The sequence below is a fragment of the Mauremys reevesii genome, linkage group 15 (genome assembly GCF_016161935.1).
Source record: "Mauremys reevesii isolate NIE-2019 linkage group 15, ASM1616193v1, whole genome shotgun sequence".
NCBI lineage: Eukaryota > Metazoa > Chordata > Testudines > Geoemydidae > Mauremys > Mauremys reevesii.
This window is the reverse complement of record NC_052637.1, coordinates 16,715,250-16,730,775: the sequence shown is the minus strand read 5'-3', so window position 1 is coordinate 16,730,775 and position 15,526 is coordinate 16,715,250. Positions and strand designations below refer to the sequence as shown.

The following is a 15,526-nucleotide window of genomic DNA, read 5'->3' as shown; positions in this document are numbered from 1 at the left end:
TCCTACATGAAGGATGATCAACGGGTTCTTACCTGCTCCTCTTAGGATCCTTTTCAACCTCAGGTCCACATCCCGTATTTTAGCGCCCGGTAGACAGCACACCCTTCTGTTCTCTGGATCAGCCCTGGTCACAGGCCTGTCCAACCTTCTCAGTATGGAATCCCCAATCAGATAGACCTGCCTTTGCCTGGGGACAGTGCGGTCCTCTAACCTATTCTCCGTCCCCCCTGGTTGCAAGCTCCTTCCATTCCTATCATCCCTTGTGGTTCCCCTTAAGCCATCCTGCATCCTCCCTGAGCCCAAACTTGGTGCTGCCTCCATTGACTCCTCCCCTCTTTCTATCGGACTAGCCGCTCTTCTCTTTTTCCTTGCCCTTCCACCATCAGCTACCACCTGCTGTACCCCTTCCTCATTCTCCAAACCTTCAAACCTGTTCCTTAGCTCTATTTCTCCCTCACTGGCTCTCCGTTTCCCCTTCCTGCTTCTCACGGTCACATGCTTCCACTGCCCATATTCCTCATCTGGCAGTCCCCCCTCACTGGCCTTAGCCCCTGCTTCCCCCTGTACTCCTGGGCATTCCCCTTCAGCTACTGCTTGCCATTGCTCCATCAGCTGCTCGAACCCCCTTCTATGCTCTACCAGGGTTTCTACCTGCAGCTCTAGACCCTGGATCTTTTCCTCCAGCAGCTCTATTAGGCGGCACTTCATGCATACATAGTACTGTTCTGGGTCCCCCGCTAGGACCATGTACATACCGCAGCTGCTGCATGCTATCATCCTCAGTGTATCCTCTGCTGCTTGGCTCATGGCTGCTGCTGTCTCGGCCTCGCTCGTTCCTACCTGGAGAACACAGGAAACACGGTGCCGCCCCCTTCCGCCTCCCCCTGTAAACTCCCACTCAAACTCCCCTGTTGGTAAACAAGGGTTCAGTGTTCCTTTGGCATTTCTGTGGGTATCTAGTAATCAGGGACAGGACACCTCAGGGGGATGTTTGAGCTGACTGGGGTGCATCTTTTAAGCTGCAGGGCAAAGGCAGAGCAGAGTGCTTGAGTGACAGAGGCTGGTTACATTAGGTAGCACCAGCTAATACAAACAAGACCTCTTTGTGCTGGAAGCAGGTGGTGACAGGGCGAGAGTGAAGGCATGGCTGCTATGCAATGTTACTGCATGATTCTTTTCTTTTCACTGGGGTGAAGCTATGAAATAGCCAAAGTTTGCAGGCAAAGAAAAGTTTAGGAAAAAAAATCTATTTGGAAATGTCAAAATGAAATGTGTTCCTGTTGATTATTTGAAAAGGAGTTGAAATCACCATTTCCTCACAGAGAACTTCATTTCTGATTGAACTAAAATCCAACCAGCTCTTCTCCTTCCCCTTGTGAGCTACAACACCCACATTTAGATCTCCACACAGCTGAGAGGTTCAGCCAGAAATTCACCCATGGCTGGAAGACATAACAGTAGCCCCTACCCTGCACAGAGAAACAAGATTGTGCTTCTTGGGCAGTAGCTCCAGGGCACTTTAGGGGGTTAACTCCTGTCCCACAGATGGGTAATTTTCCATCCCAGCCCAATGCACCTATTCTTAAAACCAAGCCCATATTAAATGGACCTAGTAGCTTTTAACCCAGTCACACTTGTGTATTTAGTGTGTCTCCTCCCGCTGATCTATCAGAGGAATCCCTGAAAATCTCCAACCTGTTCCAGCTTCACTGTAGCCATTTCCCTTCCCCTGGCAGAATTAAGTGATTTGAAGCAGAACATGGATGTTTATTCTGCAGCCTGTCAGGGTGAGAAGGGAAATTGGGGTGGTTTCAGAAAGGGCTTTGGTCCTTTTCGTACCCCACTTCCCCCAGACTCTCTCCCTGCATATGCTTTAAATTCTGCCTTTCAGCACACAAGCCCTAAACCATCCTCCTCAGCGGTTACTGAAGGAGGCAAACTAAAGAAAGGGAACAAAGATAGAGGCTGCACATAGGGTTTGTCTACACAGAATAATTCAGCAGCTCTGGGACTCACCAACCCCCCCCCCCCCCCAGGAGCAGAGCTGGGGCAAGGAGGGGCAGAGTCACTTTCCTGCCCAGCCCCAGTCCTTTCCCCCGGGTCTCTCTCCTCACTTTCAGGCTCGGGTTTAGGGGCTGGTGTCGGCAGAGGCTGGGGCTGCCCTATGGGCTGGGTCCAGCCACTGCAGAAAGTCCCCCCTGGGTTGGGCACAGAGGGTGGTTAATGCAGATCTCTTCTCAAGCAGTGAGCCGACTAATTGAATTCAGGTTCCAGGCTTCCCTCCGGGTCTTAATAGATGCATCAGCTGCAGCATCTGATCCACGAAGCTCAACCCCAGTAGAGAGAGCACAGCCGCCTCCCCTTTCAATAGTAAACAGTCAATAGAACTATGCTTGAGAGAATTCAAGTTTTATTTTTATAATTTGAACCGATAATACTGATTTTAAGCATATTTATTTAATTTTTCAGAGTTGAGGGAAGTTGGGGGGAGTCAGAGAATAGATTTTTCTTAATGACAATAGACGTGGTGATTCAAAAATTTAATTTTTTATAAGCATTGAAACACAACTTTGCAACATCACGTCAAAATATACAAAGTAAATTGCCTTAAATCAAACTCTAACAAGTTCTCAAGCAGCATTTTTCTTACTTTGCCTATCTATAAATTTAGATTATCATCGATGGAAATGTTTTATTGTTGGCTTGTCTGTACAGCAAAATTGATGGTTATTGACATTTATTGATAAAAATCTAATTCTTTGAAGCCTAAATATAACCAGTCAGGATTTCAAGGAAAATCATACAACATTTTCCCCATTTTACAAATACATTCATATTTAATTAATTTGGAAGCCAGCAAAACATCCAGCCATTGTGAACCCATTGGACTCAAGTAGTTCTATAACAAAATCTAAAGCAGTGACTATGCCAGGTGAAGTCTTGAGGGGCTGCAGGCATCTGATGGGTCTATTGTGGGGCTTGTTGGTGTGCGCACATAGGCACAGAATGGAGCATATGTGAGGTCAACAGATGATCGATGCACAGCACAGCTAGTTCTGGCTCAAACATACCATATATGTATGTTTGCCCCTGGTTGTAGCGTGACTGGGCACAGTGTCTGTGTTTGTTTTCAAAACACATCACTGTAGTTGCTGTATTTGGACAGAAGTCAAGGACCATACTCATCGGATAGCTCTGCCTGGCCAGCTACCCCTGGCATGCAGCCACTGAGGAACTAGTGCCCACTGCCCATTTCCAGGGGTCAAGCATTGCTGTGGGCAGAATTCTGAGAAAAATTCAACTGTTAGTTCAGGCCAGCAGATAAGGGAGTTGTGGAGAGCCAGCCATGAAACATCCAGGACCACACTGATGCGTGGGGAATGGATGGGTCTCTCAATACCCTTGGAACAGTTTCCATGGCAACTGGCCCAGAGAAAGAGGACCCACATGCTGGTATTCGAAGGTGTGGTGCTACCCAGCCAGTCTACATTTATTGACTATCGAGTCCCAAAATGTACTTTTTTGGGTTTTCCCAGAGTGGGTGTTTAGGTGCATGAGCAGAGAAATGATGTTATTCATGGGGAATGGAGATGTTTTTGAGGATAGTGGGCTGCCAAGTGTGATGATTTGGAGTTCATCCATGCCAGTGAGGGATTCAGTCAGTGTTTCCCTTGTACCCATGGATGATTTGTGGCTCTGTAGCTTTGGTTCAGAGCTCTTCCCCTCTCAGCAACCTGCCAGCAGCCCATAAGCTTCACCCTGGCTTTGCCCAATCCAGTTACTCCTTGCAGACTGACCTCAGTACCCTCCCAGTCCTGAGTTCACTCCAAAACCATCCTACTGCAGGGACCAGTCCCTCCCACTGAACCCTCAGAAACAGTTAGGTTCTCTGCCCTTACAGAGGCCTAGTAAAACATTCCATCTTGTCTACTTTCTAGAAGAGCACACTTTACTAAACTTACACAGCAGTGATGATTTAGAATGAAAGCAAAACAAACTTCTTAACAAAAGAACATAGATTAAGTGATACCAAGTAAAAGGGATAAAGTCGGAAACAGTTACAAGCAAATAAAAGTGAAAATTCATCTAAAAGACTATAACTTAACCTAGCAAGATACAGTCTTTGTTGAAGATGGTTTCTATCCGCCACCAGTCTCCCTTCCAGCTTTTATTGGCCAATCACGTCTGAGCTCACACTGAAGCTTTTCTCACAGTCCTTAGGTTTGCAAGGTCGCTCTCCTGTGTGGATTCTCTGATGCGTACTAAGGTTTGAGCGGTGTGTGAAGCTTTTCCCACAGTGTCGACACTTATAGGGTTTCTCTCCTGTGTGGATTCTCTGATGGCCCAGAAGGTATGAATGGTGTGTGAAGTTTTTCCCACAGTGTTGACACTTGTAGGGCTTCTCTCCCGTATGGATTCTCTGATGGGTAAGAAGGTTTGCGGTGCAGCTGAAATGCTTTGCACAGTCAGGGCATTTAAAGGGCTTTTCTTCCCTGTGGGTTCCCTCATGTCTAGCAAGGTGCGAACTCTGACGGAAGCTTTTCCCACAGTTAGGACACTTATAGGGTCTCTCCCCTGTGTGAGTTTTCTGATGTTTTGTCAAGGTGGAGCTCAAAGTGAAGCTTTTTCCACAGTTGAGGCACTTATAGGGTTTATCTCCTGTGTGGATTCTATTGTGTCTATCAAGTTCCGATTTATAAACAAAACTTTTTCCACAGTCAGTGCATTTCTTGGATTTTCCTGCTCTGCAGATTCTCTGCTGACTAATAACGTGTGAGATGCTATTGTATCTTTCCCCTGAGTCACCAAGTGTCTTTGGTCCCTTTCCCAAGTGGGTCGCCTGACAGATTGGGATGCCTTTGAGACTTCTCCCACGGTAACTGGATTTACCCCTTGTCTCCCCAGAGAGGTTTCTCTGAGGCCTGAGCTGTGTCTGACAGGCTTCTCCCTGCTCAGAAGTCTGGGAAACATCCCCTTCCGATCTTCCTGATAACATCCCCTGGGGTTCCACTTGCTCAGGACCTTCCTGCTGAGAATTCTCCTCCTTGTTCTCATTCATTGTCCCATCACCTGCTGGGACAGAGAGAGAATCCAGACAGGGAACCTCAGAAAGGGGAATGTGGAGAACAAACCGAAATAACTGCAGGGGAGGGGACCAATTCTACCTTTACACCCCATACAAACACTCATGGGGAGAGAGCTAGTGCCAGACGTCAATCAGGGTGGGTGGGAAGCCAGAGTGACATCTGGCAAGAGGATATGGATGGGCTGGGGACAGTCATGTCCTGGGTGAAATGAGGCAGAACTGGGGCAGCTCACAGGGCCTCAGTGGGAATCCCAACTGTTTTGTTCACCCCTCAATGGTTTCTGAGTCAGTTTATCTGATTCCTCACCTATGCAGGTTCCTGTCAGCATGTCCCTTTTCTCAGAGCCCTGGAGATCCAGGACCCATGACACTTCTCCTCGTTCTAGCTGTGAGATCAAGTCAGGTTTAGGAGTCACAAATCCTACCCACAGAAAAAATATGGGGTTAGTGTGACACAAGGGACCATTGATGCCAACTGGCAAAGAGTTCACTGTTCTATACAAGCAACTCCTGCCTCAGACCAGACAAACTCACTACACCTGATACACTTCGGTTTCATGGTATTTATCCATAAAGGGAAGCATGTGAAGTCTCCACTGAAAGCTTGTATCGATACTCATAACCACCACATGATGTAATATTTCAGGAATAATGTAACTACTGTATATACTCATTCATAAGCTGAATATTTTTGGTAAAAAGGTGACGCATCAAAGAGCAGGGGTCGGCTTATAAACAGGTCTACACCAAAATTTGATGATTTTAAACTCTATGGAATCATTGAATTGAATATCTAATACATTGTCGTTTTGTTTACCTGGAGTGTCTGCAGGTATGGAGCCCCTCAGCTCCCTGTGGCCATGGTTCACACCACTTCCTGCAGCTCCCATTGGCTGGGAATGGCGAACTGCGGCCACAGGGAGCTGAGGGGCTCCATGCCTGCAGACGCTCTAAGTAAACAAAATGTCCCAACCCGCCAGTGGCTTACCTTGACGGGCCGGCAGCCAAAGTTTTCCAACCCCTGAAATATATGGTTAGTTTATGAAAGGGTCATACCATTTTTGCTATTTTTACCTATCCATTTTGGGGGGTTGGCTTATAAACGAACGGGCTAATGAATGAGTATATATGGTATATTGAAAATATGGTCTCAGGGTTATGAAGTGAGAGTGAATTAAAAGGCAATAATATACCTCTGTGATGGCCCATTCAAGCAGGAGAAAGTTGTGCCCATCCCAGGTGAGCTGGTGATATAACGCAAAACTCATTTGTCTACCTTTGCACTAACCCAGAAAAGTCAATGGAAAAAACTATAAACATCAAAGTCATTTGGAAGTGAAAAGGAATGATATGACAGAGAGGGGATTGCCCTGTCTGGGAATAAAGACACAAACTAGTTCAGTGTATCTCAGGGTGGCGATAGTCAGTCTGCATCCATTCACTGAGGAGGTACCCAGATGGGCAGGGCTGCTTCATGAAAGACTGGATCAGAGTTCCTTGGGGCTAGCTACCACTTCAAAGGACTGAACTTTGGGGAGAGAACCTACTTAATTAGATAGGAAAGGTAACTATTGATAAGGATAGGCCCTAGTTCATGTTTTAAGATTCTGTATTATATGTAACCCTTTGTGTACATCATTCACCCTTGTTTCTAGCTGAATCTCTGTTCTTCCTTGAATAAATTTCCTTTTGTTTTACAATAACTGAACTCAAGGTCTGTGTGCGATAAAGGAGCCGTAAGCTAAGGTTTAACTGGTAAATTGGGGCAGCGTTCCTCTGGGATTTCTATGGGTATCCAGTAATCAGGGACAGGACACCTCAGGGGGACACTTTGAGCTGACTTGGGGGCTGGAGTGCATCTGTTGTCAACCTGCAGTGCAAAGAGCAGAGTGCTTGCATGACAGAGAGGCTGGTTGTATTAGGGAACTAACACCCAGCTAGTACAGGCAAGTCTCCTTTGCACTGGTGGCAGATAGTGACAGGGTAACTCACAGCCCTGGGTGTCCTGAGAAGAAACAAAGTGAAGGCATGGCTGCTATGCAATGTTCCTGGGGAAGAAGTGACATTTCATGGGAACAGATGGGAAAATGTAAGCAGAGGCCTTTGGGGACAATGAGATGTCTCTTGGGAGTTGTGGTTGGCCCCTTGTAAGATTGTACGGATCTCCATGCATCACTGGATTTAATGACACTGTGACAGCAGCAATGTTAGACCACTATCCCATTGCTAAGCATACACAGCTACATCTCTGAGGATGGAGATGGAGAGGTGTGTGTGTGTGTGAGATGACCAGCAGAGACTGGGTATCAAACCCCAAACATAGCATGTGGTCCTGCTCTGGGTGGATGATAGTGGAACAGTGTTATTGTGCTGGCTGAGTGAAGAGGTGGTTTTTGATGCTCACGCAGTCAGCCACTCTAGGGTGTGGCTCCTCCCACTCCTACTCAGGTGGTGGTTCAGGGATGTGCCTGATTTTACTGTTTCTGCCCAGCAGCAGGGAGGAAGCTGCCCAGATCCTGCTCCCACAAATGTATAGACATGGTTGTGCCTGTGACTTATTCCAGGGAACTTGCCTGATAGTGCTAGTTTACCAGCCACCATCTTGAACACCAGGGATTGAAATGGTGACCTCCAGAGCTAAAATCAGGAGCTGTTTCAGTTTGAATTAAGCCTCTTTATCTGGGGCTATGGCAGATTGATCTCCTCTGTGAGATGGGCATTGAAGAGGAGCTGTAGCACACCTTTACCAGTGGGTTATACTAACACACCAGTGACTACACTGCAAAGTGTCCTAACAGCACCCACCACGGGCAGATCCCCAGCAAGTCTGTATCTTTCTTACCCCTTGGCAACACTTGTCTAATCTGACAAGTCATGATCTGAGGAAATGGCTCCTTACCCAGTGAGATCAGTGTCTCATAATTGTCCTGCATGACGTCCCTGTATAGGGCTTTCTGACCAGGGTCCAGAAGAGCCCATTCCTCCTTGGAGAAATACACAGCCACCTCTCTGAAGGTCACAAGTCCCTGAAACAACAACAACTAGTACTCTGCTCCAATGAAAACCCCAGCAGGTCAGTCACAGGCCCCAGATTGTCCCCTTTGCCCCAGTCTCCAATATGTTGTGTCCTTAAACAACATTTGCAATTGTACTTCCAAACTGGTTTCTTATTCCTAGTGGTGCCACTTATCACAGATGACATTATGCCCTTCAAAGACCTGCTGCTCTCCCCTACTTTACAGGAATCAGGCCATGAAACTGTCACCATAGGAATATTGCTTTTTTGCTTCCCATCCTCTTACCTCCCTGCTAGAGCTGCTCAGAAAATGGAACTTCCATTCTGTGGGAGGTCCTGATAATTAAAACATTTTTTTCACTGGGGTGAACTTTGAAATAGCCAAAGGTTGGGAGCAAAGAAAAGTTTAGAAAAAAAAATCTATTTGCAAATGTTGAAATGAAATGTCTTCCTGTTGATTATCCCAACATAAAATGTAAAAAGGTTGAATTCAGCATTTCCTCACAGAGAACTTCATTTTTAACTAAACTACAGGCGAGTCTCATATTACGCGGGGGTTCCGTTCCGTGGTTAGCGCGTAAAGCAAAAGCCGCGTATAGTCAAAATTACATTGAGTTGAATGGCAGGCGGAATCGCCCGCACTACAGAAACAGTATTTCAATTGTTCTTTTTCTTTTTGTTTTTTTGTTTTTGCCGACCGCGTAAAGCTGAAATCACGCATGTTAAATGCGCGTAAGATGCGACAGACCTGTACATGTTTGATGGGAAAATCCAACCAGCTCTTCTCCTTCCCCTTGTGAGCTACAGCGCCCACATTTAGATCTCCACACAGCTGAGAGGTTCAGCCAGAAATTCACCCATGGCTGGAAACTATTGCAGCGGCCCCTGTCCTGCACAGAGAGGAAAGATGCTGCTTCTTGGGCAGTAGCTCCAGGGCACTTTAGAGGGTTAGCTCCTGTCCCACAAATGGGGAAATTTCCATCCCAGCCCAATGCACCTATTTGTAAAACCAAGCCCCTATTAAATGGGCCTAGCAGCTTTTGACCCAATCATATCTGTGTATTTCGTGTCCCCTTCATCTATCAGAGGAACCATTGAAAATCTCCTACCTGTTCCAGCTCCACTACAGCCATTTCCCTTCCCCTGGTAGAATGAAGTGATGTGGAGCAAAACACGGATGTTATTCTGCAGCCTGTCAGGGTGAGAAGGGTGATTGGGGAGGTTTCAGAAAGGGCTTTGGTCCTTTTCACACCCGCTTCCCCCAGATTCTCTCCCTGCATTTGCTTTAAGTTCTGCCTGGTTGAGAAAACAGTTGGTCACTTTATTTCAGCAGACAAGCTCTAAACCATCCACCTCAGGGGTTATTGAAGGAGTTCAGAAAGGAACTAGATAAATTCATGGAGGCTAGGTCCATCAATGGCTTTTAGCCAGGATGGGCAGGGATGGTGTCCCTCCCTAGCCTCCATTTGCCAGAAGCTGGGAATGGGTGACAGGGAATAGATCACTTGAAGATTGTCTGTTTGAAGCCAGTGGAGCAGAGCGGAGCGGGCTGGGGATGGGTCACTCCATTTCCCACCGCCCCATGAGTGCGGGGTCGGGTGGCAGGAAGTGGAGCGACCTGGCCCCAACCCGCTCTGCCGGCTCGTGCTGGGGGGCGGTTTCCCCTCTGCCCCCCAAGCCTGGGGAGAAGATGGAGCAGTTGGGAAGGGGCGTGGGATGGGGAAGAGAAGGGGGCAGGGGGAAAGAGGCAGTGGGGAAGGAAGGGGGTGGGATAGGAAGGAGGTGGAGCAGTGGGGAAGGGGCATGGGATGGGGAAGAGAAGGGGACAGGGGAAGTGGGGGCCCAGCAAGTGAAATCCCTGCAAGTCGCGTGGGCCCTTTTTAAAGACACCATAATAGAGGCCCAACTTCAATGTATACCCCAAATTAAGAAAAACAGTAAAAGAACTAAAAAAGAGCCACCATGGCTTAACAACCATGTAAAAGAAGCAGTGAGAGATAAAAAGACTTCCTTTAAAAAGTGGAAGTCAAATCCTAGTGAGGCAAATAGAAAGGAGCACAAACACTGCCAACTTAAGTGCAAGAGTGTAATAAGAAAAGCCAAAGAGGAGTTTGAAGAACGGCTAGCCAAAAACTCCAAAGGTAATAACAAAATGTTTTTAAGTACATCAGAAGCAGGAAGCCAGCTAAACAACCAGTGGGGCCCCTTGACGATCAAAATACAAAAGGAGCGCTTAAAGACGATAAAGTCATTGCGGAGAAACTAAATGGATTGCTTCAGTCTTCACGGCTGAGGATGTTAGGGAGATTCCCAAACCTGAGCTGGCTTTTGTAGGTGACAAATCTGAGGAACTGTCACAGATTGAAGTGCCACTAGAGGAGGTTTTGGAATTAATTGATAAACTCAACATTAACAAGTCACCGGGACCAGATGGCATTCACCCAAGAGTTCTGAAAGAACTCAAATGTGAAGTTGCGGAACTATTAACTAAGGTTTGTAACCTGTCCTTTAAATCGGCTTCGGTACCCAATGACTGGAAGTTAGCTAATGTAACGCCAATATTTAAAAAGGGCTCTAGGGGTGATCCCGGCAATTACAGACCGGTAAGTCTAACGTCGGTACCGGGCAAATTAGTTGAAACAATAGTAAAGAATAAAATTGTCAGACACATAGAAAAACATAAACTCTTGAGCAATAGTCAACATGGTTTCTGTAAAGGAAAATCGTGTCTTACTAATCTATTAGAGTTCTTTGAAGGGGTCAACAAACATGTGGACAAGGGGGATCCGGTGGACATAGTGTACTTAGATTTCCAGAAAGCCTTTGACAAGGTCCCTCACCAAAGGCTCTTACGTAAATTAAGCTGTCATGGGATAAAAGGAAAGGTCCTTTCATGGATTGAGAACTGGTTAAAGGACAGGGAACAAAGGGTAGGAATTAATGGTAAATTCTCAGAATGGAGAGGGGTAACTAGTGGTGTTCCCCAAGGGTCAGTCCTAGGACCAATCCTATTCAATTTATTCATAAATGATCTGGAGAAAGGGGTAAACAGTGAGGTGGCAAAGTTTGCAGATGATACTAAACTACTCAAGATAGTTAAGACCAAAGCAGATTGTGAAGAACTTCAAAAAGATCTCACAAAACGAAGTGATTGGGCAACAAAATGGCAAATGAAATTTAATGTGGATAAATGTAAAGTAATGCACATTGGAAAAAATAACCCCAACTATACATACAACATGATGGGGGCTAATTTAGCTACAACGAGTCAGGAAAAAGATCTTGGAGTTATCGTGGATAGTTCTCTGAAGATGTCCACGCAGTGTGCAGAGGCGGTCAAAATTCTAGCACTAGAAAAGGTTCAGAAAAGAGCAACTAAAATGATTAGGGGTTTAGAGAGGGTCCCATATGAGGAAAGATTAAAGAGGCTAGGACTCTTCAGTTTGGAAAAGAGAAGACTAAGGGGGGACATGATAGAGGTATATAAAATCATGAGTGATGTTGAGAAAGTGGATAAGGAAAAGTTATTTACTTATTCCCATAATACAAGAACTAGGGGTCACCAAATGAAATTAATAGGCAGCAGATTTAAAACAAATAAAAGGAAGTTCTTCTTCACGCAGCGCACAGTCAACTTGTGGAACTCCTTACCTGAGGAGGTTGTGAAGGCTAGGACTATAACAATGTTTAAAAGGGGACTGGATAAATTCATGGTGGCTAAGTCCATAAATGGCTATTAGCCAGGATGGATAAGAATGGTGTCCCTAGCCTCTGTTCGTCAGAGGATGGAGATGGATGGCAGGAGAGAGATCACTTGATCATTGCCTGTTAGATTCACTCCCTCAGGGGCACCTGGCATTGGCCACTGTCGGTAGACAGATACTGGGCTAGATGGACCTTTGGTCTGACCCGGTACAGCCATTCTTATGTTCTTATGTTCTTATGTTCATGCGGATCCCCTTGGCAGCAACTGGGGCTGCCCTGTTAAGCAGGCCCATCGAACCCTCACCCTGACAAGCCCCACCTCCCCTGCATCTGTACCACCCTGATGAGCCCCCCAGACACCCTCTCCACTGAGCCCCAGCCACCTACACCTGGACCCCCACCCAAATGAACCCCCACCTCCCCTGCACCCAGACACCCCTCTGCTGAGCTCCAACCACTTTCACTTGGTCCCCCCTGCAGACTCCCATTGCCCCTGCACCTGGAACCTCCCTGTGCATCCAGATCCCCCACTGAGCTGCCTGCACCCAGACTGCCCCACACTGAACCCTCTTACCCCCATCTGGATCCCCCCACACTAAGTCCCTCTGCACTTGGATCCTGCTGCCAGGCTGAGCCTCCCTGCCCACATCTGGTGTGCCTGGTGCAAAAGGGGCAGGGCCCCAGGGTGTTTCTGGGGCAGGCTTGGCCCTTGTGCTGTGTCAGGGCCAGGTTCAGCCTCACTGCCAAGTCCCTGTCCCAGGGGGGTAGGGGAGGCTGCAGGGTATTCTCCCACCTCTGTGCAGTCAGTGGCCTGTGCTCCCCACTGCCATGGTGGAGCTTCCACATTTATTTATTGTAAAAAAAAAAATTGCAGAATTTTAAAATATTATGCACAGAATTTGATGCAGAATTCCCTCAGGAATATGGGGCCTGTACAACTGTGATGGTGAGACTGTGAAGGGGGTGCTGGACAGTAGGGATCTGTGGGTGGGGGAGCTGGGCAGGGGGTATGGTGTGCAGGGTGCTGTCCAGTTGTGGTGGGAGGTTGGCGCGAGGGATCTCTGGGCAGGGGGTGCTGGGCATAGGGCTCTGTAGGGGAGGTCTCTGGGCGAGGGGGCGCCAGGCATAGGGCTCTGTGGGGGAAGTCTCTGGGCAGGGGGTGCTGGGCATAGGGCTCTGTAGGGGAGGTCTCTGGGCGAGGGGGCGCCAGGCACAGGGCTCTGTGGGAGAAGTCTCTGGGTGAGGGGGTGCTGGACATAAGGACAGGGGGGCATTGTGGAAGGGACATGCTTGCAGGGCAGGACTGGGCAGCCCTAGCAGTTGTGGGTTTGTAAACAGTGCCCTTGTGCTGGGCTGAGTGGGGCCACTCCCACTGCGCTGCACCTCATTGCCCCCAACCGGCCCCTCGCTCTGCAGATCACCCCCATCACATGCCCTGTTTCCCCAATGGGGCCCACAAATATGTTTGGTGCTGAGTCCACAAAAAGTTAATCGGGACCTGAGAGCCGGGATTCTCGCTCCCCAGTGATCGCTCCTGATGCCCCTTCCAGTCTCTGCCCCTGTCTCCCTCCCGCCCCCTCCCCTCGGGCTGGGAGACTCGGTCCCTGGCCCGGAGTGTTCGCTGTCCCGGAGCTGGCTCGGCTCCTGCGGGCGCTCAGGGGGGCAGAGCGGGGCGGGGCAGCAGCTCCGGGACTCGCAGCCCCCCCCGCCGAGGAAGGGCCGGTGGTGCAGGGCCGGTGGTGCAGAGTCACTTTCCTGCCCGGCCCCAGCCCTTCCCCCGGGTCTCGCCCCTCACCTGCAGGCTCCGGCTCAGGGGCTGGTGTGGCAGAGCCCGGGGCTGCCCCAGGGGCCTCCCCAGCTGGGTACAGAGGGAGTCTAGGCAGCAGCTGAGCTGATCAGTCCAGGCTTCCTTCCGGGTCGCAATGGAGGCACTCGGCAGCAGCGTCTGACTCAGGAAGCTCAACTCCGGTATGCTGAGTAGAGAGCGAGCCACATCCCCTTTCATTAGCAACAGTCAATGTAACTAAGCAGGCAGAGCTGCACGGAACAAGGATTTATTAAGCCTATGGTGAGAGACCGTGTTCCAAGCTCATCCTTGTCTGTTTCTCCCCCTGCAGCAATATAGGGTAGCCCCCCGCCAAGCTAACATCCTCCCACCCCCGAGTCTGTAGACCATCATCAGTATATACCTTGCTGGAACCTGCTCCCCTTTCTCTGCTCCCACTCATACAACATCTTTCCCACTTTAAAAAGTGACAAAGAGTCCTGTGGCACCTTATAGACTAACAGAAGTATTGGAGCATGAGCTTTCCTGAGTGACAAAGTCTGACGAAGTGGGTATTCACCCATGAAAGCTTATGCTCCACTACGTCTGTTAGTCTATAAGGCGCCACAGGACTCTCTGCTGCTTTTACAGATCCAGACTAACACGGCTACCCCTCTGATACTTTCCCACTTTACAAACTCATTTATATTTAATTAGCTAATTTGGAAGCCAACAAAACATCCATCCACCCATAGGGCAGACAGGTTCCAGTCCTTAGCCTAGCTGGAGTTGCTTCCGATGGTCCACAATCTGCTCTTACACTAGATGAGGGTTTGGAAGGTTAGCTAACATGGGTTAAGAGTAATGCAGACAAGGCAGTGTGCTTCACTAATCGCTGACAACCAGCCTTGTGTGGGTTGCTCCGTAAGAGAAGTGGGAGCAAGTTAAAGCGAGGTGCCAAAAGGACATTTGTCCCCTAGATATTCACCCCAGCAGGTAGGGAAACTGAGGCAAAGGACTACTGCTCAAGGCACTGCAGGGGTGGCTGTTGTACTTATTAATTCATATAAATATATGGTTGATTTATTGTTGTGTATTCCCAAATTAACACTGTGTTCTGTTTCCCCTTAATATCATTTTCTTTGTTTTATACATAGACTCGGTGCTTGCCAGAAGCAAAGTGTTGCCTGCTAAGGGTGCACGGGGAGATATTTTGTTTCCCCAAGTTTCTGGGTGAGGGCTTGAGTCATCATGTTGGTTATTTTTAAGAGGAAACACTATATATTTGAATTCGGCTTACATCACCAGGCAGCAGGGTTACATTTTGTGCCTTAAAAGCACACTGCCTTGTCTACACTAGCATCTTCCAAATCTTCAGGTCTGTCTACACTGCAGCAGGAGGTATGATTTGAAGCTTGTGCAGACATGCTCTAGTTTTAATCAAGTTAGCTTGCTAAAGATTGCAATGAGGACATGGCAGCGGGGGCTACATTAGCGGATATATACCTGGGGAAGCTTGTGCGGAACTCCACACCATTGTATCGACATTGCACCATTTTTAGTGAGGTAGCTAGGTACTTATACCACCTCCAGTACTGCAGTAGCTGAGCAGCCCATAGTCTTCAATACACGAGTCTTCACAAGGTTATGAGGTAGGGAAGTATTATTATCCCTGTGTTACAAATGGGGAGCTGAAACACTGGGAAATTAATGCCCAGATCCTCAGTGGCATTTAGGTATCAAACTCCTACTGAAATCTGCAGGAGGCCAATGATTTCAATGGGAGTTAGGCACCTATATACCTTTGAAGACCTGGGCCAAAGTAATTTATCCAAGTTTGCACAGGCAGCCTGGAGTGGAGCAGGGAGATGAACTTGGGCTTCGCAGGTCCTAAGCTAGTGCTTTAACCACTGGACCCTCCTTCTTTTCTCATTCTCAGCCACTATTCTGCCAA

The 15,526-nt window shown here is 48.1% G+C and overlaps 1 protein-coding gene across 1 annotated transcript in view; it reads right to left on the bottom strand.

Moving 5' to 3' along the window:
- LOC120383118 (zinc finger protein 271-like) overlaps positions 1–13,783 on the bottom strand; it is a 48,256-nt gene extending 34,473 nt beyond the window's left edge. The window contains exons 1-5 of the mRNA XM_039500743.1: positions 13,603–13,783; positions 9,212–9,294; positions 7,986–8,112; positions 5,394–5,507; positions 4,174–5,073 (exon numbers count right to left, since the gene is read on the bottom strand). Of these exons, the coding sequence (XP_039356677.1) occupies positions 4,174–5,073; positions 5,394–5,507; positions 7,986–8,112; positions 9,212–9,235 (1,165 nt within the window). The 5' untranslated portion in view covers positions 9,236–9,294; positions 13,603–13,783. The remainder of the gene's footprint in view (positions 1–4,173; positions 5,074–5,393; positions 5,508–7,985; positions 8,113–9,211; positions 9,295–13,602) is intronic.
- Positions 13,784–15,526: the final 1,743 nt, after the last annotated feature.